General features: G+C 48.4%; 1 protein-coding gene across 3 annotated transcripts in view; it reads left to right on the plus strand.

The window, feature by feature from the left end:
- CARD10 (caspase recruitment domain family member 10) overlaps positions 1–19,368 on the plus strand; it is a 40,862-nt gene that overhangs the window by 15,796 nt on the left and 5,698 nt on the right. For all 3 annotated transcript variants that reach the window (XM_082241411.1, XM_082241412.1, XM_082241413.1), the window contains 12 exons: positions 622–777; positions 1,615–1,740; positions 2,670–2,867; positions 3,699–3,845; positions 4,421–4,536; positions 5,651–5,691; positions 6,965–7,085; positions 7,619–7,799; positions 9,661–9,784; positions 13,078–13,318; positions 16,272–16,341; positions 17,755–17,848. In XM_082241411.1, the coding sequence (XP_082097537.1) occupies positions 622–777; positions 1,615–1,740; positions 2,670–2,867; positions 3,699–3,845; positions 4,421–4,536; positions 5,651–5,691; positions 6,965–7,085; positions 7,619–7,799; positions 9,661–9,784; positions 13,078–13,318; positions 16,272–16,341; positions 17,755–17,848 (1,615 nt within the window). The remainder of the gene's footprint in view (positions 1–621; positions 778–1,614; positions 1,741–2,669; positions 2,868–3,698; positions 3,846–4,420; positions 4,537–5,650; positions 5,692–6,964; positions 7,086–7,618; positions 7,800–9,660; positions 9,785–13,077; positions 13,319–16,271; positions 16,342–17,754; positions 17,849–19,368) is intronic.

The raw sequence follows: 19,368 nt of genomic DNA on the forward strand, positions 1-19,368 counted from the left end.
CCATAAAGCATGAAATTATAAGGTTCTTATCTTGGAAGACGTGACCCCATCTTTCCGTGTTCCTAATGAACCATAAAGCATTGCTTAGTTACGACATTTTGACATTACAGCTTCAATCATTCACAGTTTGGTTCTTTAGTTTGAGATGGAGGGTATATTTTCCATTCAGTATCTTGGATATCCCTACCGGCATGTTACGTGCAAACAGAGCTAACATGTGAACCAGCTGTTAGGGCACATCCACCCTGCAGACCTCCCATCATTCCTTTCCCCAGAAAACCTTGGGATTTGTAGTTCTGTGAGGGGGTGGATAGGGAGTCACCAAACTAGAATTCCCAGCATTGAGAACATAAGAAGAGCCAGCCAGATCAGGCCAGTGGCCCATCTAGGCCAGAATCCTGGCATAAAAAATGGTGTAGAGTTTGTATTGTAAGAGGCGCCTGCAGTTTGTGGTGGGGGAAATTATAAAACAAAAAAAGTATATATAGATGACATATATTCCCCAGATACTGAAAACAGCCACCCTGCAAGTGTTGACTGCTGTTTCTCTCTCTGTCCATCATGCTATCCCTAATTCTGCTCATCCCACCAGACGGGTGATTCTGCATTTCTGTCGCTTAGGTAGCAGGTGAAGGTCCAGTCCCAGGCTCTGAGAGGATCCTTCTAGACATTCTGGAGCACGACTGGAAGGAAGCACAAGCAGACCGGCAGGAGCTGTGCCAGAAACTGGACTCTGTGCAAAATGAGCTGCAGTGGGCCGAGGAGCTGAGAGATAAGGTCAGTTGCCCCTTCCCTGGGCATCTGTTTTGGGGGAAGCTTTGATGCAGTTGTGGTCTGAATGCATTCAGTTCTTAATGTCTCAGCCAGGTTTTGCAGGGCCCTTCACCAAGTTGCTCTCAAGAATCACCGTTCTCTAAGTGGGTCCCCTCCTCGCTATGGCCTTTTTGCTTCCCCTTCTCTCTGGCCGCAGCCCAGTCTGCTTCGCAGAAACAGCTGCCTGATACCAAGACAGGCCATAGCATCATCTAGCTCAGTATTGTCCATAGTGGCAGCAGCTCTGCGGGGTTTCAGACAGGGGTCTCTTTGTCAGCTGTACCAGAGATGCTTGAGATTGAACCTGGGACCGTCTGCATGCAAAGCGGATCCTCTGCCGCTGTGCCATGACCCTTCTTGGGCTTCACTGCCCGGAAGGAGAGGGCAAAATGAGTGGATGCTGCCCCTTCCTTTGCTCTTGCCGCTGCTCACTTGCTTGGAGAGGGGAAGGTGAACAAGCAGAGGTAGCCAGGAAGAAGAGGAACAGGACCAAAGTGCTATCACCGGGTATGGCTCTTGGCAGCTGCCCATCAATGCTGACTGCTGACATTGGCCCTGTTCAAAGCTACTACCACAAAGCCAGGCTCTCTATCCCATTAGCTGGTGTACGTTGAGCTGTGTGTGCTTGCAAAGAGGTGACAATAAATATTTGCACATGCATCCTTTTTTTCCCACTTGATGTGTTACAGATCTGGTTGCACAGGTTGCAGGTCTAAACCTGCAGCAGTTTTAAGCCCTAAATATATTCCTTGAAAATGTAACCCTCTGGATTCTCTCACCTCCCCCAACCCACCTCTCCAGTATCTGCAAGATAAGGAAGATCTCCAGCTGAAGCACCAAACTCTGCAGAAGAACTGTGACCTGTACAAACACAGAATGAATACCGTGCTGGCTCAGTTAGAGGAGATTGAGAAGGAAAGAGATCAGGTGAGCTGCTTCTTTATGCTAGAAGTAAGGGCCCCTGATAAGAGATAGAATCCCTCTACTATCATTCTGGGTTACTAGGTGAGGACGAGTGGTACTGGTGTAGTTAGTCATGAGAATCAAGAAGCCAAAATGGAAGGAATGGACCTAGTGAAGAGAGCAGGCATGCTAAGAAAAGTATATGGAAGCAGAGGAGGCCAACTGGAATGGAGAACTTTTTGGTGGCTTCCTCGTCTCCTTAGTCCTATGTCACCATATAAGGCAGTGGCTGAAAAGCTCTTCACTGCATTGGGCCACAGTGGAGAGAACCTGTGGCCCACCTGTTGTTGAACTCCAGCTCCTATCATTCTTAACTATTGGCCATGCTGGTTGTGGCTGATGGGAATTGGGAGTCCACCAGTATCTTTAGGGCAGCAGTGTCCAGTGAGAAGGTGCTCCCATTAGAAGGCATCATGCGGAGGACGCCCCCCCACTCTATTCCTGAAGCTGCAGGGAGTTGAGGATTTGTACCCTACCTGCCAAGTGTGAGCCTTGCCGTACCTGTCTGCAATTTGTAGTCCGTAAGTGCGGGATATGATACTGAGCTCCAGAGCTCAGCTTCTGGTGCAACCCAAAATTTCTCTAGAAAGCAGGCTCTCTAGTCCTTAAGGCACCAATGCATACAGATGGCACCTGGTTGGCAGAAGAGGACCTTGTGGTAGCCAAGGGCGGGGCATTATTGTTCTTGGTAACTCCTTGTCCCCGTCCCTTGGCTATGGAAAGCAGAACCGATAAGCTGTGCAAGATAAACAGAGGCATGCAAAGTTGCTTAATTTGTATACTCCATTACAGTATACAAAAAACAAAATCAGAAGAAAGCATCTGTCTGCGTGTAATCCCACCTTCCCAAGGTATGTCAACCACCCCCCCACCTGGAATGTGTTTTGTTTCAGGCAATCCAGAGCCGAGATGGCGTTCAGCTGCAATACTCCCAAATCCTCATTGAGAAGGACCAGTACCGCAAGCGTGTCCGGGCCTTGGAGGAAGAGAGGGACGAGCTGCTGGGCAGACTCACAGAGGCCGAGGGCAAGATTGGCACCCTTGAGGCTCAGGTGCAGCGATGCCATTGCACCAGGGGCCTGGGCAAGAAGGTGCGTTTTGAAAAGAGGAGAAAGCCTTTGGGCAGAAAGGAAGGGGAGAAGGTGGATGTTTTGGAAGGAGGGAAGGCACGGCAGCTTAGACTTGAGTGGAATAAAGTTAGGAGGGAAGGACAGAATTCCTTGCACGTTAAGGGGATGGGCTGAAGGTAAACTAGCAGCCGAGAATTCGTCAAGCTCTTGGTTTGTTACTTAGGCCCTTAACTGCAAACTTGCAGTTTTACCAGCTTTCAATCTTCAAATTCAAGTGGGTCTTTTCCCTGCTTTTCTTCTATGGAGCTTGATGTGGCAGGCCAAGGTGGTCTCCCATCCAGGCCCTAACTCGAGCCACACCTGCTTTGCTTCAGCAAGGTAGCTGAATCATGTGCCTTCATGCCATCCGTAGTGGAAGCTTTCCTACCATTAGCTAACAGAATAGCTCTGGTTGCAGCTCCACCTGCCCAAGATAGACAAACAATAGCTCAAGAGTGTTGAAGATGGTGTGATTTCAGGGAGCCTCATTACCTGTCGTATGCACATATATTTTTGAACCACGCAAACCTGTGTGTGTTCACTCAGAAGTAAGCTCAATTGTTTTCATTAGGGCTTACTGCCAAGTAAGTGAGCATAGGAGTGCAGCCTGTGTGTTGGTTAATTTCAGTTGTGCAGTTAACCTTTGAAGTGGCTTGTGGTCAGAGGTGTTGTGGTCTCTCCTATGACCCCCCCCCTAGAACCACTGCAGGAGGTGCAGCTTGGAGAGGGCAGCTTCTTGCCAAGTTTCAACAGCGCCACCTCTCTCGTTGAGGAGCTGACCCCTGAGATGTCTTTTGTTTTTCCACCCTGCAGATGTGTTCCTCCTCCCATTCACTTTGCTCCATCCTAAGCAGCACTTGGAGCATGGTAGAGAAGCCTCCATCGCTGGAGGGTGGAGTGGTTGATACGCCAGGCGTCTTGGATGTCGTCTTCCCTGATGACTGTATAAGCCAGAACGGGGTAAGAGAGGGGTTGGATAAAGCCAGAATGTAGTAGAACTCATGCCTTGCATGTAAACGTTTCCCAGATTCAATCTCTGGCATCTCCAGTTTAAAAGAATCAAGTAATCTAGGGACGCGGGTGGCGCTGTGGGTTAAACCGCAGAGCCTAGGATTTGCAGATCAGAAGGTTGGCAGTTCAAATCCCCGCGAAGTGGTGAGCTCCCGTTACTTGGTCCCTGCTCCTGCCAACCTAGCAGTTCGAAAGCACATCAAAGTGCAAGTAGATAAATAGGTACCGCTCCGGCGGGAAGGTAAACGGCATTTACGTGCGCTGCTCTGGTTTGCCAGAAGCGGCTTAGTCATGCTGGCCACATGACCTGGAAGCTGTATGTTGGCTCCCTTGGCCAATAAAGCGAGATGAGCGCCACAACCCCAGAGTCGACCACGACTGGATCTAATGGTCAGGGGTCCCTTTACCTTTACCTTTACCTTTAAAGTTTACTAGGTTTTAATCTCGCTGATGAACAGTGAGACAAGGAAGTTTGTGGTGCGTGTGGCGTTTTGGCTTTCAGGTCTTTTCTCCCCTCTCCTTAGGAAGTGACTCCAGAGCGCGAGAGAGAAATAAACCGCCTTTCCATCTTCCCCTTCCCCCCCTGCACTGGCTCCATTCTTCGGAGGCAGCGTGAGGACGGACCGACCCCCATCAAGAGGTGAAACTTGGAATCCCAGCGCAATGGCACTCTCTCTTACATGTTGGTGTCTTCAGCCTCAGGCAAAACCTCAAGGGATTTTTTTAAAGCATTGAACGTGAATGCTTTAAAATCCCAATTCTTCCCCTTCTCCAAGTCTCCAGCTTCTTAAGGGGGGGAGGGGGAGAAGGAGGGAGGTAGAATCTGTGTAGGAGGGCAGTAGAGTAGCCATATAGGGCCTTTCATTGGATGTGATGATGCTCTTTTCATAGTTTCCCATCACGGATCCCAGGCTCTTATCCCTTTTCTGCTCTCCCACTGTCCTGTTTCCTGGACATAAAGCTTTTTTTAAAGGTGGGGCTGTCATGGAGAGCAAGGAGGCAGTGAAGGGGGGGGGGAACAAACCCCATTTTGAGTTGAGTGCAGCTTGAAAAGGGCTGGATCTGACTCCAAATGCAGCCAGCCTTCTTTGAGCAGGAGAAGATTCCCTTTCAAACTTCCCCCTCCCCATGTCTACATGGGACAGGAGCCGACAGGCAGGTAGAAAGAAAAAGGGACTCCGTGGGCAGGACCTGAGACCTCGTGGTCTGTGCATGCTGTAGGATGCAAGAGGGTGGCAGGCAGCAAATGTGGAGGACCTAAGAGGTTTTCATTGCAGCTAGGGAGATACGGGTGCACCAGTTATAGTAGATCGCAGGGATAAATGCAAGGGAGGAAAGGTGGGGTGAATTCAATATGCCCTCTCTGGAGAAAGTAGGGTATCTTTTTGGGTAGGACCAGATGATGTCTGTGTGCAGGAGGATGGATGAGCAGCTGTCGTTTATGAGAAGGGATGCAAAAGCTGGCTCTAGGGCTGCATCTATGAGCATCTCTGCAATGATAAGCCCTGGAAGTGGCTTGATTGTGCTGCAGGCAGTCCCACCTAATGTAGCTAAGCCTGTTTTGTCCTCAGCTAGTATTTGGGACGGCTGACTGTTCAGGAACCTCGTGCAAACCACCCTGAGCTGTTTGGAGACAGGGAAGGATCCAAATGCAACAAAAGACATCAAGAGAACACTGGAGAAAGGTGGAGGGATGGTTTTGATGTTTGTATGCTTTTGAATTAATCCCTTCTGTGTTTCCTTTGTACTTTTAGTTGGTCCTGTGGGTCCTTTGGCAGCTTGGAAGACTTGACAGGTATTGCCAATCCTTCTCCTGCCCCCACCCCCTGCGTTACAGAGCCTCTCTTCTTGAGAGCTGTGGGCTCCCCCCTGCCAAATCAGCTGCTTGCCCGTGTGCCCACGAGGGGGCACCCTTGCCCCACACTTCCCCTGCCAGCTCTTGGGATCCACCTCCAGGGTCTCGCCAGCACATCGTTCTGAGGCTATTCTGGTCTGGTGTGTTTAATTTACAGCGGGTTTTTGTCTGACAGTGAATTTGATTCAGTTTCAGAGGAGTGGGAACCGGAAGAGATAAATGCTTCAGCTTCAGGCTGTTATCGGTTCTTGGTGACAGGCTGTAAATCTCCCAACGCCTGTCCCACTGTATATCTCAGGCCTTGGCTAGATTGTGGAGTTTTCTACCAATGCGACTCCTTGGGGCAGTTGGCCCGTGTGCAAAGAGTGTCTGGCTTCTGCAGTCGGAGGCTTTGGAAAGTGGGGAGATTTGCCCAGAGTCCACTCCAACATACTCGGGGAATCCACTCCTGGATTTGCCCTGGTGCCTCCTTTTATGGGCATTTGGAAGAATCCAATCTAGGTATTGGTGGAGTACAGCTGACCATCCTTTCGCTTGCCTGCCACTCTGCTTGATACACTGCTCTCCAGAACTTATATACGGAAAGGTCTCTTCTGAGATTACTCTAGCTCAGGTGTGTGTTTGTGGGGGGACCTTTTTTCAGCCCAAGAACTGCATGAAGAAAGAGGCACAGGACCAGAGGCAGAGCACTGAATGTAGGTTAACATTCACAACACACAAAAGCCAGAGGTTCCCCCCCACACCCAGTTCTCCATTCAGGCAAGCTTGGATACATAACCACAGTTTGGGGACACATTCCAGCCAGGTGAAATGAGGGTGTGCAACGGGGCCACCGAGGAGGCGTGGCTTGCAAAGGAGGTGTGGCCTAGGAAGAGTCCTGAGGGTCAGAGAGGGAGGCATGCAGCCCCTATCCTGAACTTTCACTGCCCTTACTCTAGCTCTCTGGCTTTTCTCTGCCGCTGTCCATTGCGCAACTGAGCTGGTGTTAAGTGACCTAATAACTTTGTTGAGGGTGGGGTTGTGTGAATCCTAACCTACATGGCCAGCTGCCCATGTAGCTGGATCATTTAAATGCGGCTCTGGAGCTTGGGGTTTCCCCGGCCCAATGACTTCAATGCCTTTCAGATGAAAGGTGCTTATGAATCCTTGCATGTTGCCCATGGTAACTTGTTGTTGTTCTCTCTCTCTCTCTCTCTCTCTCTCTCTCTCTCAGGAAGTGCCATCAACACTCCTTCATCTGCCAGATCCCGTTCCTCTTCCAGCAGTGCCTACACCAGGGCAAAGTCAGAAATCTGCTTGTCTAGAACCTCTGTCAAGCAGGACTTCTCCAGGAGGTTTGTTTCCCTTTCTCAAACAAACACTCCTGCCTCCCTGATGGTTTGGAGAGGCAGCCCTATGAATGCAGGGATCCTAGGTGGGGCAGCCACGCTGGGTAACTCTGTGAGGTCTGTGCCCGCAGTTGAATGGCATCCATTTCCAGGACTCATCTCCCCTCCCTGCTACTGGGTCCTTCAACCATTGCTGCTTCTTCCACCGCTTCACCTGGTTGTGAAGACAGGAACATGTAAAGCTGCCTTTTATAGACTTGTTGGTCCATCTACTCCACCAGTGCCTGCTCTGAGTTCTAACGCATGAAGAGCCCAAGTCCAGCATACTGTTCTCAACCAGAAGCTGTGGTTCTTCCAAAAGTTGTTGGACTCCCAATTCCAATGAGCTAGAATGGCCAGTAAGACAGAGATTATGGGATTTGTAGTCCAAGCAACATCTAGAGGGCCCCAGGTCCATCCCAGCCGCATATCCTGCTCAGCAAAACAGAGAATGAGAGGTACCAGAGTCTAAGTCCGTGCTGTCTTCCTTCCCCATTCAGGTCTGTTGTGGTGCATCTGCCTCACACAGGGCCCATGGATGTCCCAGCGCCCCACAGCAGCGGACTGTCTGGGGACATCTCCATCCTTGGAGGAAACACAACTGGGATTTATGTCCAGTGGGTGAGGTCAGGCTCAGAAGCGGAGCGCGTGGGGCTCAGAGAGGGATGCCGACTCCTAGAGGTATGAATGAGTGTTTGGAATTGCAGATAATGTTGGAGTGGGAAGAGTTATAAGGAAGTGGCATGGGTGGGGGGGACTGCAGTAATAAACCAAAAGGTGACTCCCCTTCTTTGTCTCTCGGTTAGTCAGATATGCAATGCAGAATGACACCTAGTGGCTGAATTCTTTATTGCAAATGTCTTACTTCAGACATTAAGCGGCTGCCTAGTTACTTTTGCACGGGTCCCCTCATACTTTTGCACAAGTCCTGCAATGGAGATGTCATTTACACCCATGCGTAACTAAACCTGGCACCAGGTCATAAGTGGTTTATTTGCATAACCCCCCCCCCAATGGAGGATGGTGCTGATATGTGGATGTGGGCTTGGTCCTTTTCAAGACTATACTAATTATGCTTCACATGTAATTTAACCTTTTCAAGCAATCAAGGTGGTTAGGGAGGGATGTAACTTGGTGACAGAGACATGCTTTCCATGGAAAAAAGTTCCAGGTTCGATTCTTAGTATCTTCAGACAGGACTGGGAAATATTCCTGTCTGAAACCCTGGAGAACCAATGAAAGTTTGTGCAAGCCCCACTGACAGGTGGGGAGCCTGTGGCATGGTGCTCCAGGTGTCGATGGACTCCAGCTCCCATCAGCCCCAGCCAGCAGAGTCTGATGGTCAGGGATTGTGGGAATTGTAGTCCAGCGATATCTTTAGTGTTGGGAATACTGAGCCAGGTGGAGCGACGGTCTGACTAGGTACAAGGCGGCATTCAGTGTTCCCAAAACACTTCATATACATTACCTCGTTGTCCTTCTTGCAACAGCTGGGTAGTTGCTGTCAAGTATTGCTGTTGTTCCCATTTTGCAGATAGAAATCTGAAAGAGAGGCTTGCCTAACAAGTTCATGGTAGAGGCAAGATTCAAACCTAGGATATCCTGAGTCCCAGCTCTTAAGTCTTTTACCCACCAGGCTACACCAACTACCAAAAGATTGGGCATCCTTTTTAGTTTCTGAATCTGATTTGCACACCTGTGCCCACTTAAATGCCCGACTCCCATCACCTGCTCTAGCAATGCTGGGGAGCCTTTTTCAGTGCAAAGGTTGCATTTCCCTCTGCACAACCTTCCATGGGCCATGTGCTTGTGGTGGGAGGGGCCAGAGGCAAAGCAGGCAGAGCAATATATGCAGATTTTACTTTTGTTAGACAGGCTAGTTTCACACAGCTCTGATCTATCCTCTATCCAGGCAAGCAAGAGGCATTAGCAGAGTTAACAGACATATTCCAGCCAGGCAAAAATGCTCAAGGAGGGTGTGACTGGGGAGAGTCTCAAGGGCCAAGCTAGGCCTAGGGTTTCCCCCCTTTCTTCTATTGCTGCTCTTAATGTCAGTCCATGTGCTACTGTAGTGGCTGATATTCCTCTAGGCTGCAACAGTTAGCTTCCTTTGTTCCTGATTCTCCCCAAAAGTTGTGCTGTTCCCCAGCATTTACATGGGCATTGGGGTGAATGTGCATAGGCCACAAGACCACCTCTGAACAGAGCGGCCTGGAGCCTGTCTCAGTAGCTCTGGAAAGTTCTTCTTCAGTTTAGGATCTCCCAATTCCCTGCACCCCTTCTTTGAAGAAAGATCAAAGAATCCAACAGCAGCCTGTTTTTTCAGATCTCCTGTCCCCGGGAAACCTGCTATCAAGCGTGCATTAACAGCCTACAGCTTGCTTGCTTGCTTGTTTTGTTTTAAAGATTGCAGAGGGGATGGATGGAGAGATAGCAGCACGGTTCTTTTTCTTTTTTTTAAAGTCCAGATTATTATTATTTTTTTACAAAGCTAATTGTAACTGATCCCTGCATCTCTACTCTGTGTGTGTTTCTGTGGCAGCTTAGGGGTCTGCAGCTAAATGGGGAAGTGCTCTCTCTGGAGAACTGCACCCTGGAAGTAGCTTACCTGAGTCTGCTGCACTGGGATGATCCATCTGCTCTGCTTTTCCTCCCTGATATGAGAGGTAAGCCACTTTTACCCAATCCTGCATATGTGATTGTTCTGTCCTTAACTAATCTGGACAGTCAAGGCTGTGGGTCTGTTGCACAGCTGTGATGCTGCTGCAGAAACATTTTAGCTGAATATCTGGCCTAGAGTGCTGCCACTTTTCAAGTTTTGATTTATTTAGAAGAAGTAAGCACAAACCAAGTTTCTAGTCCCTGTGGCTATGGAATGATATCTTAGAACCCTTAGATCACACGAGGCCTGCAGTTAGCCAAGAGTGGCAGTTCAGTGCAGTGCCCCTGTTGTAGCTCTATGCTTTTCTTTTGCAATACTTGAAGTATATACCACACCGTTCATTTAGGGTATCATATAGGTTGCCATTGGGACGCGGGTGGCGCTGTGGGCTAAAGCCTCAACGCCTAGGGCTTGCCGATCGAAAGGTCGGCGGTTCGAATCCCCGCGGCGGGGTGCGCTCCCGCTGTTCGGTCCCAGCGCCTGCCCACCTAGCAGTTCGAAAGCACCTCCGGGTGCAAGTAGATAAATAGGTACCGCTTACCAGCGGGAAGGTAAACGGCGTTCCGTGTGCGGCTCTGGCTCGCCAGAGCAGCGTTGTCACGCTGGCCACGTGACCCGGAAGTGTCCCCGGACAGCGCTGGCCCCCGGCCAATAAATGTGAGATGGGCGCACAAACCCCACAGTCTGGCAAGACTGGCCCGTTCGGGCAGGGGTACCTTTACCTTTATAGGTTGCCATGCTGGGACAGATTTCCCATTGCTGCTGCGAGTCTCTGGTATCCCATGGCTTTTTAATTTGCATGTACAGCTTTAAGGATTACCCTTGCAGTGATAAGAGCCCCTGATTTTAATTTAAGTCACCCAGGTGGAACTTGTCCAAAATCTGGCCAGCTCAAGCCAGACTCCCCACTAGCTTGGATTCAGATCATGGGAGTTAGTGCCTGGGGGGCAGTTTGGGTTGGAAGCCCAGATGCCTCTCTTCCTTTGAGTAGCAGGGCCGTTATGGAGCCCTCTCTCCAGAATCAGCTTTTTATAATCAGCATCATAGAATCATAGAATCATAGAATCATAGAGTTGGAAGAGACCACAAGGGCCATCGAGTCCAACCCCCTGCCAAGCAGGAAACACCATCAGAGCACTCCTGACATATGGTTGTCAAGCCTCTGCTTAAAGACCTCCAAAGTAGGAGACTCCACCACACTCCTGGGCAGCAAATTCCACTGTCGAACAGCTCTCACTGTCAGGAAGTTCTTCCTAATGTTTAGGTGGAATCTTCTTTCTTGTAGTTTGGATCCATTGCTCCGTGTCCGCTTCTCCGGAGCAGCAGAAAACAACCTTTCTCCCTCCTCCATGTGACATCCTTTTATATATTTGAACATGGCTATCATATCACCCCTTAACCTCCTCTTCTCCAGGCTAAACATGCCCAGCTCCCTTAGCCGTTCCTCATAAGGCATCGTTTCCAGGCCTTTGACCATTTTGGTTGCCCTCCTCTGGACACGTTCCAGTTTGTCAGTGTCCTTCTTGAATTGTGGTGCCCAGAACTGGACACAGTACTCCAGGTGTGGTCTGACCAGAGCAGAATACAGTGGCACTATTACTTCCCTTGATCTAGATGCTATACTCCTATTGATGCAGCCCAGAATTGCATTGGCTTTTTTAGCTGCCGCGTCACACTGTTGGCTCATGTCAAGTTTGTGGTCAACCAAGACTCCTAGATCCTTTTCACATGTACTGCTCTCAAGCCAGGTGTCACCCATCTTGTATTTGTGCCTCTCATTTTTTTTGCCCAAGTGCAATACTTTACATTTCTCCCTGTTAAAATTCATCTTGTTTATTTTTGCCCAGTTCTCTAATCTGTCAAGGTCGTTTTGAAGTGTGATCCTGTCCTCTGGGGTGTTAGCCACCCCTCCCAGTTTGGTGTCATCTGCAAATTTGATCAGGATGCCCTTGAGTCCATCATCCAAGTCATTGATAAAGATGTTGAATAAGACTGGGCCCAAGACAGAACCCTGTGGCACCCCACTAGTCACTCTTCTCCAGGATGAAGAGGAACCATTGATGAGCACCCTTTGGGTTCGGTCAGTCAGCCAGTTACAAATCCACTGAGTGGTAGCATAGTCAAGACCGCATTTTACCAGCTTTAAACTAGCATCTTTAAACTAGTGCTTCTTTTACATACAGAACCTCACTTTAGAGGACTTCTCCAAGCAGCCTTGTCACAATGCTGGAATTGCAGAGTCCCGTGCAAAAGAGCAAGGAGAGGGGACCAGCCACTGATTCTTCCTGTTGCTCATTTTTTGGAGCAAGGCAGTGTTGTCCTGCTCTCATGCTGATCAGTACCAGGATACAGAAGTTCTCTCTCTCTCTCCCTCAAATGCTTTTTTGAACACCATGTTCACAGGAGAGATAGGAGGAGTAGAGGGGCCACTTATTGGGCCTCCTAAGTCACACCTGCTTATCTGATGTTGGAGAGGGATCCATGAGGCTTCTAGATCTCCCATCTTCCCCCCCTTTTTTTTTCTTTGGAGCTCCTGCGAGTTCCTAATTTCATGTGGAGCATTTTTCCAGTTACACAGAATTTGAAGACTTCTCTCTATCATTGCCCTCTCTCGTGTGACTTTTTCTTTGCACTTTACATCGCGATGAGCTCCATCAGGTTCCTTCCTCCATCAACAATAACTTGGAGACATCCGCTCCACTGAGCTCCAGCTGTTGGAGGGAAAGAAAGCAGGGCACTCCATCCATCTGCTCTGCCAAGAGACCAGCAACTCATAGCTCCTCCTCCTCCTCCTCTCCTTGGAACTCTTTTCATTCCAGCTGGTCATTACAAGAGCTTCCTCACAACAACTTGTTCCTTATCTGCAAAACCCAAACAAAAACCAAGTGCAGAGGGGCCCTTTGTTACAAAACCGCACGTGATTTTGCTTTTTTTCCTCCTCCTTCCTCCCAGTCACTTTTCCTTTTGTGCTGTGTCATTTAGATTGTAAGCCTGAAGGCAGGGACTGTATTGATGTTTGCCAGCTTCTCCTTGAGCCCCCATTTGTTTTCCTGAAGAGGATGGTAAACTAATGCATTTATTTGGGCTTCTCAACTGCTATTTGCTGTCTCTTCTGCATGGTAGAGGCTGTACTAGTGGTGGAGGGGTGAGCAGCAACAACAAGAGAGATCTGCTGTTTCCATGTCTGGCTTGTGAGCTACCTGGTTGGCAAATGCAGGAGTCAGGAAGCTGGAGTAGATGGGCCTTTGGCCTGATCCAGTAGGGCCCTTCTCATTTGCATCCTCTTCTCTTTACCAGGATACCAGCCTCTCAAAGAAGCACTGGATGCTGGGAAGAAGGTTCCTGGCGACTCGTTTTATGTACGGGCCAACCTGAGCCTCCTGGAGCTTGCTGACCCTTACGCCTTGTGCGTGAAGCACCGGGAGATCCTTCACGTCACGGACACTTTGTACAAGGGGCGGCTGGAGTGGTACTGTGCCCGCGTGGATCCCTTCACCCTCCAGGACTTGGACAGTGGCACGGTACCTAACTACAGCAGGTAATGGGCCTCTGTCATAGAATCATAGAATCATAGAGTTGGAAGAGACCACAAGGGCCATCGAGTCCAACCCCCTGCCAAGCAGGGGTGTGATTTAATGCACAAGAACTTGGGTGTGATTTAATGCACAAGAACTTAAGTGGGCAGAGGGCTGCTTTAAAAGCACAAGGGATGCTTCTAGTCTTTTGGGGTGGGATTCAGTCATACTGGCAAATTCAGGCTGTGCAGTTATAGCCGAATGAGAGAATCATGGAATTGTAGAGCTGGAAGGGACCACGGGGGTCATCTAGTCCAACCCCTTGCAATGTAGGAATCCTTTCGAACCTATGACCCTGACATTAAGAATCTCATGCTCTACTAAGTAAGTTATCCTTTAGGCAAGGGAGGCCTTATACAACCACCACATTCCCCCCCCCTTCCCTTGCCCCGCCCTAATCATACTTCTTGCAATGAGGAAAGAAACTGGAAAATGCAATGGAAAGTGTGGGGTAACACTTGAGGCAACATCCTCTAACTTCCCAGTAAGCAAACCGGAATGGATGCCCAGTAAACAGCCACCTGTCATCTAATCTCCCTGCGAACAAATTGGGATGTATGATCAGTAAGCGGGTTGTCTGGAAGCTACCAAGGTCAATGCCTGGTATCTCTAGTGAAAAATGGGGGAAAGGACTACCTGACATTTAGAAGACATCTGAAGGCAGCCCTGTTCAGGGAAGTTTTTAATGTGTGACATTTTAATGTATTTTTAATCTTTGTTGGAAGCCGCCCAGAGTGGCTGGAGAAAGCCAGCCAGATGGGCGGAGTACAAATGATAAATAATAATAATAATAATAATAATAATAATAATAATTATTATTATTATTAAGATTGGCAGTGAAGGAGGATCCCTCCACCCTGCTTTGGCCATTGGCTGCCTTCTAAGCTGCTCTTAAGAGCACAGGGAACTTATAAGGAGTCAGGCCCACTGGAACATCTGGCTGTGTCTACATTGGCTGGGAGCATCTCTCCAGGGCTTCAGGCAGCGGACATTTCCACCTCTACCGGGAGATAATGGGAAATGAACGTGGGGCCTTCAGCATTCAAAGCCCTGCACTACAACCCTTCCCATAACCATTCAAGACTTTTCTCCTGATTCTCAGCGGAAAACTCCCTCCCTGTAGCTTAAGTACATTTAGATGCAGTCGTTCTCTTTGGGCAGCAGAACCCGGAAAACAGCTCTGGGCATAACAGAGATCTAGAGAGCGACTAATACCAAGAGATGGCATCAGGCAGCTTCTTAAGATTCCCCTCTATTTTTTTGTAGTTGCAGCACTTGACTAGCACAAGGTACGGCGAGTTGTAACCCATAGATCTAAGCACCACTATGATATGTGGGTGCTGTAGGAGAAGGGTTTATAGGGGAACCCACAACCGGGAGGAGGGGAGGTTGTTAGTGAGTGCCTCCCCGCCCCCATTTAATTTCTTCTGGTAAGGCCCTCCTCCTTTGAGGAATCCTAACAGTTGCAAGAGCTTTGTGGAACATTCTGCCCCCTGAGAATTGCCCAAGTCTAGCCTGCAGGTTTTTAGCAGGATCTGCAAAAGCATCCTTGTTTAAACTGGGTTTTTAAAGGTATCTTGTAATATTTATGTAGCGTTATTGGATTAATTTTAGATGGACTTGGGTTTTGGAGAGCTAATTGAGTTTTATTTGTTGCCGTGCTTTTTATTGTGTTTCCATTGGATTTTTAGAGAAGGCTGGGTGCTGGGTAAGGCAACAGAGGCAGAAATTTGGTGGGGGGCAGCCAGGTGGAGACGTGGCCACGTTGCTGTTGCAGAGGCTGCCTGGGAGCTGTAGGGAACTGGTGAATCAGTGGATTTGAGCTGGGATTTGGGAGACCGGGTCGTTGCCCCTCAGCTCTGGAATATCCATGTGGCCTTCCCTGGTTAGGATCTGTGCACTGAGCTCACGTCCAGTATCATTAGAGATGAATGAGAAGAGAATTGTGTTAAAGCACTTGGAACAGAGTGGAAATAAGTAATGACCACACAGTCCTGTGGCATCTTAAAGGCTAACGGAATTTGCCGTAATAAATGGTTCTTGCTGCAAAAGACTTAACACGGCTGCCCCTCTGGAAGTAATGATGTGTATATAAAAGTTCAGGCTGCAACCTTTAATAATTTAAATTAATTGGTTAGGGCCATTTTAATAGACTAAAAAAAAGCATCTCTGGTTTGATTGGGTGGTAAGTTTTAATTTTTTATTTTTTTAAAGTTAAATGTGAGTTTACCCTAAATACTTGCAAAAACTGAAGGTGGCAGGTATATCTTAGAAGTGGTACCCCCCCCCACATCACTTTCTTCACAGATGGCCCTTGCTGAAGCATAAGCACTTCCATCACCATGCCTCCCCTCACTTACATAAGCTATTGTTGTAATTGTACGCACATTTATGCACATTTGATTTATTTTTAAAATCCATTTGATTAATTGACTTTCCTTAATGAAAGCCCAGTTGCACCTCCCTCTTTCCAGTGTTGAATTCTACACTGAATTCCCCATCACTTTCCAAATTGCATTAAGTCTGGCTTTTGTTTTTGTTTTTGTTAAACTGGATTTGTTCTGCTAGGCCGACTGAGTCCCTTAATCCACTTTAGTTGCACAGACCTAAAGTTCTGATGTGCGCTTGAATCCTGCAAAACGCTGACTGTTTGGAAGCACTGACAGTGTACCTCTGTGTTTCCATGCCTTGCTAAGCAAAACAGGAGCTGAGGCTTACCAAGCTGCCTGTTTGTGAGGATGAGAGATATCTCAATATGCCTTCTTCACTAAAAAGGGCGTTGGGAATGATCAATTCCTGTGCCTCTTGAGAGCAGTTGGCCACACGGTTCTGCTTCTCTCTGTCTGTCTGTCTGTCTGTCTGTCTGTGTGCGCCTCCCTCCCAGCAAGCTGGTTTTCAATTGCTGTCATCTTTCAGGGCTCATCAGCTCTTGAAGATACAGGAGAAAAGTCAAGTGGCAGCCCAGCAAAAAGGCTGCAAGACTAAGGTAAGCTGGAGGTGAGAGAACAGGGGGAATGTGTGGGTTGGGAAGAAAGGACTGGTGGTGGTATTATTATTGTTAATCATAAAAGTTCTTTTATTCCACTCTTGGGGAGCCCCCTTCTCCAAAAGCCTTCCAGAACAGCTTGCACTTAGTAAGGGAGTCCCTATCCTCAGGGTTGCAATCCAAAAGGAAAAGGGATTGAGAAGGGAGCAGAGGGAAAAAAGCAGATAGAATGGTTGCAGCTCATTGGTGATTTTGGTATAACTCCTTGGCTGTTAAGCCAAAGCTGTTGAGAGAGGAGGCTCACATTTGTAAGCTGTGCACAAGAGGAATTGTCTAGACTCAATCCTGGAACCTGCAAATCAGTCAATCAATCAATCAATCAATCAATCAGTAACTGCCCTTCAACCGAAGATCACTTTTACAGTATAAAAACACAAAATGATATGGTGCAGCCAGTGTCGTGCAGCAGATAGAATGAAGGACTTGGACCACAGAGACCCGAGTTCAAATCCCCACTCAACTACAAAACACAATGGGCAACCCAGGCCAGTCAGTCTCTCTCCAGGCTAGCCTACTAAACATTCGTCCCTGGGATGAAGGGCTGAATATGAATCTTTGCTAATAGTAATAAGAAGGTTCTTTCCTGCAACGTGTGACGTACCGTCAAGGAGGGAGTGCTTTTGAACATGCAGGAAGTACTTTTATCTCAGCTGTGGAGTGATCAAGTCGCACCCATCTGGAATTGCCATGAAAAGTCTGGCGGTCATAAGCCACCACGAGTAGCTGAAGATGCAGGATTGTGATGTTTTAGACCAATTTATAGGCAGAAGGGTTCTGCATTTTAGGAAATCATCGCAGCTCTTGACTTAGGGAGGCTCACCATGGCAAAATCCAGGGTTGCGGTGTGGAAGGGAAGATGGAGAGAGAAAACCCCATCCTGGTCTAAGCCTCTTCCCTTGTCCACAGACTGCAAAGCTTGGAGCAGCCCTCGGGTCCTACTTCCTGGCCTCAGTGTCTGGTTTCTTGGATCGGGTAGCTGGTTTCTTGCTGCCTTTCTCTCTCCGACACACAGCCTAGGCGAAGAGTGCTACACTTCCCTGTGTGGTAGCCGTTGTCTCTGCTGGTGCAGCGTTTTCTTAGGGACAGCCTTCCCTTATGGGAGATGCACAGAAATGCCTTGCATTGTTATCTTGAGCCGTTTTCTCGAAGGACCGGAGCTTGCGAGAGAGGAAGGCTCTTAATTGCTGCTATGCCCTGCCTCACTCGGGGAGTTGTATCTCAAGGCACAGCCTATTTAACTTCCAATAATAAACATGTAGCTGTCATTTTGCAAGCGCCTGAGTGATGCATGCTTTGTTCTGTCTGTCTCCTTCCCCCCCTCCCCTCCCCTCCCTTTCTCTTTGTTCTTTCCAGCTGAAGAAACGGGCCCTGGACCAGCTTCGCCTGGTGAAACATAAGCAGCAAGGGGGGCAGAGTGAGGAGGCCCCTTGGCAAGAGCTTTGCCCAGGTGAATTTGCAAACCTCTGCTCCCAACAGAAAAGAGTTGCTCTTGAGTTAACATCAGATAAGTAGCTCCCACAAATGGTCTACCTACTGTGGTGTGAGGGCTCTCTACACAGGGGCAGTGTTTCTCTGTGTCTGTGTTTTGCATATTCATGAGGATTTGCTTGATTTATTCAATATGCAAAACACCACCCAAAGATCACAGGGTGGCTCACAACATAAAAATACGAAGCAAGAACCCAAAATAGAAAGGAGAGAACAAAAGCAAACCAGTAACGCCCCCCTCCCCACAAACACATTTTTAAAAGACATAGAATGTTAATCAGCCAAAGGCCTGGTTGTAGAGAAACATTTTCACCTGGTGCCTAAAGATATGTAATGAAGGCGCCAGGCGAGCCTCTCTTGGAAGGGCATTCCGCAATGGGGGGTGGGGACTGCAGAAAAGGGCCCTGTGAACCTCTTGTGAAGGAAACACATGAAGAAGGGCCTCAGATTAATATCACAGGGTCTGGATGAGTTCATATGGGGAGAGGCAGTTGTTGAGGTATTGCTGTCCTGCGCTGCTTAAGGCTTTAGAGGTCAAAACCAGCACTTTGAACTGGGCCCAGAAACTAATCCAGCCAGGCCAGGATTGGCGTTATATGCTCTGACTGTCTGGCCCCGGTGAATTTATTTATTCATTCACTAATTTGTGGATACTCCACCCTTTAATTATGCAATCGGGGTGGCTTTCAATAAAATGAATGGGGGGAACCCACATTAAAATAGCTAGTACTTAAAAATAAAGAATAACAGCTAATCTAGAAAATCATAAAAATGGGCCAGGATTAAATAGATTTATTTTTTTTAAAAAAGCTTTTACTTAGGCACTGATGAGGCATTTGAGTGGCTTCCAGGTGAGCCTTTCTCTTGGGAGAACGCTCCATTGCCACAGTGCCACCACTGAAAAGGCCCTTCCTTTGTTAACCACATGTTGATCTTGGAGAAGGCACTCTGATGATAACCATAGAGTTGGATTATGCCGGCATTGTGTGCCTGCCAAAGAAGTGGGAAGCATGGGAATCTCATTCCTTCCCTCTCGTTTTCCCCAAGATAACTACAGAGCGAGGGTGGGGGCCCCTTTCAACCCAAGGACCCCATTCCTTCAAGGGCAACCTTCTGAGGGTCAGGAGTAGATGCCAAAGCGGGCAGAACAATGGATGTGATTCTTGCCTTTGTTGATTAAGTTACATCACAGCCTGGCAAAAGCATTTGAGGAGGGTATGGCCTGTGGGAGGGGTATGTGGCCTGGCACAGTCTCATCGAGGGCCAAATGGAGAGCTTCATGTGGCCCCCAGGACTGAGGTTCCCTACCTTGCAGTAAATCATAGATGATGGTGATAGGCACTTGCTCTTGCCTGAATAAAGCTTGTGCTTTATTCACTGGTCCTATTTGCTAGTCTTTATGGTCGGCTGGACCTAATGGTCAGGGGTCCCTTTACCTTTACCTTATGGTAGGGTGGTAGGGATGGGGAAGCTGTGGCC

The sequence above is a fragment of the Podarcis vaucheri genome, assembly GCF_965113315.1.
Source record: "Podarcis vaucheri genome assembly, chromosome: 10".
NCBI classification, from domain to species: Eukaryota; Metazoa; Chordata; class Lepidosauria; order Squamata; family Lacertidae; genus Podarcis; species Podarcis vaucheri.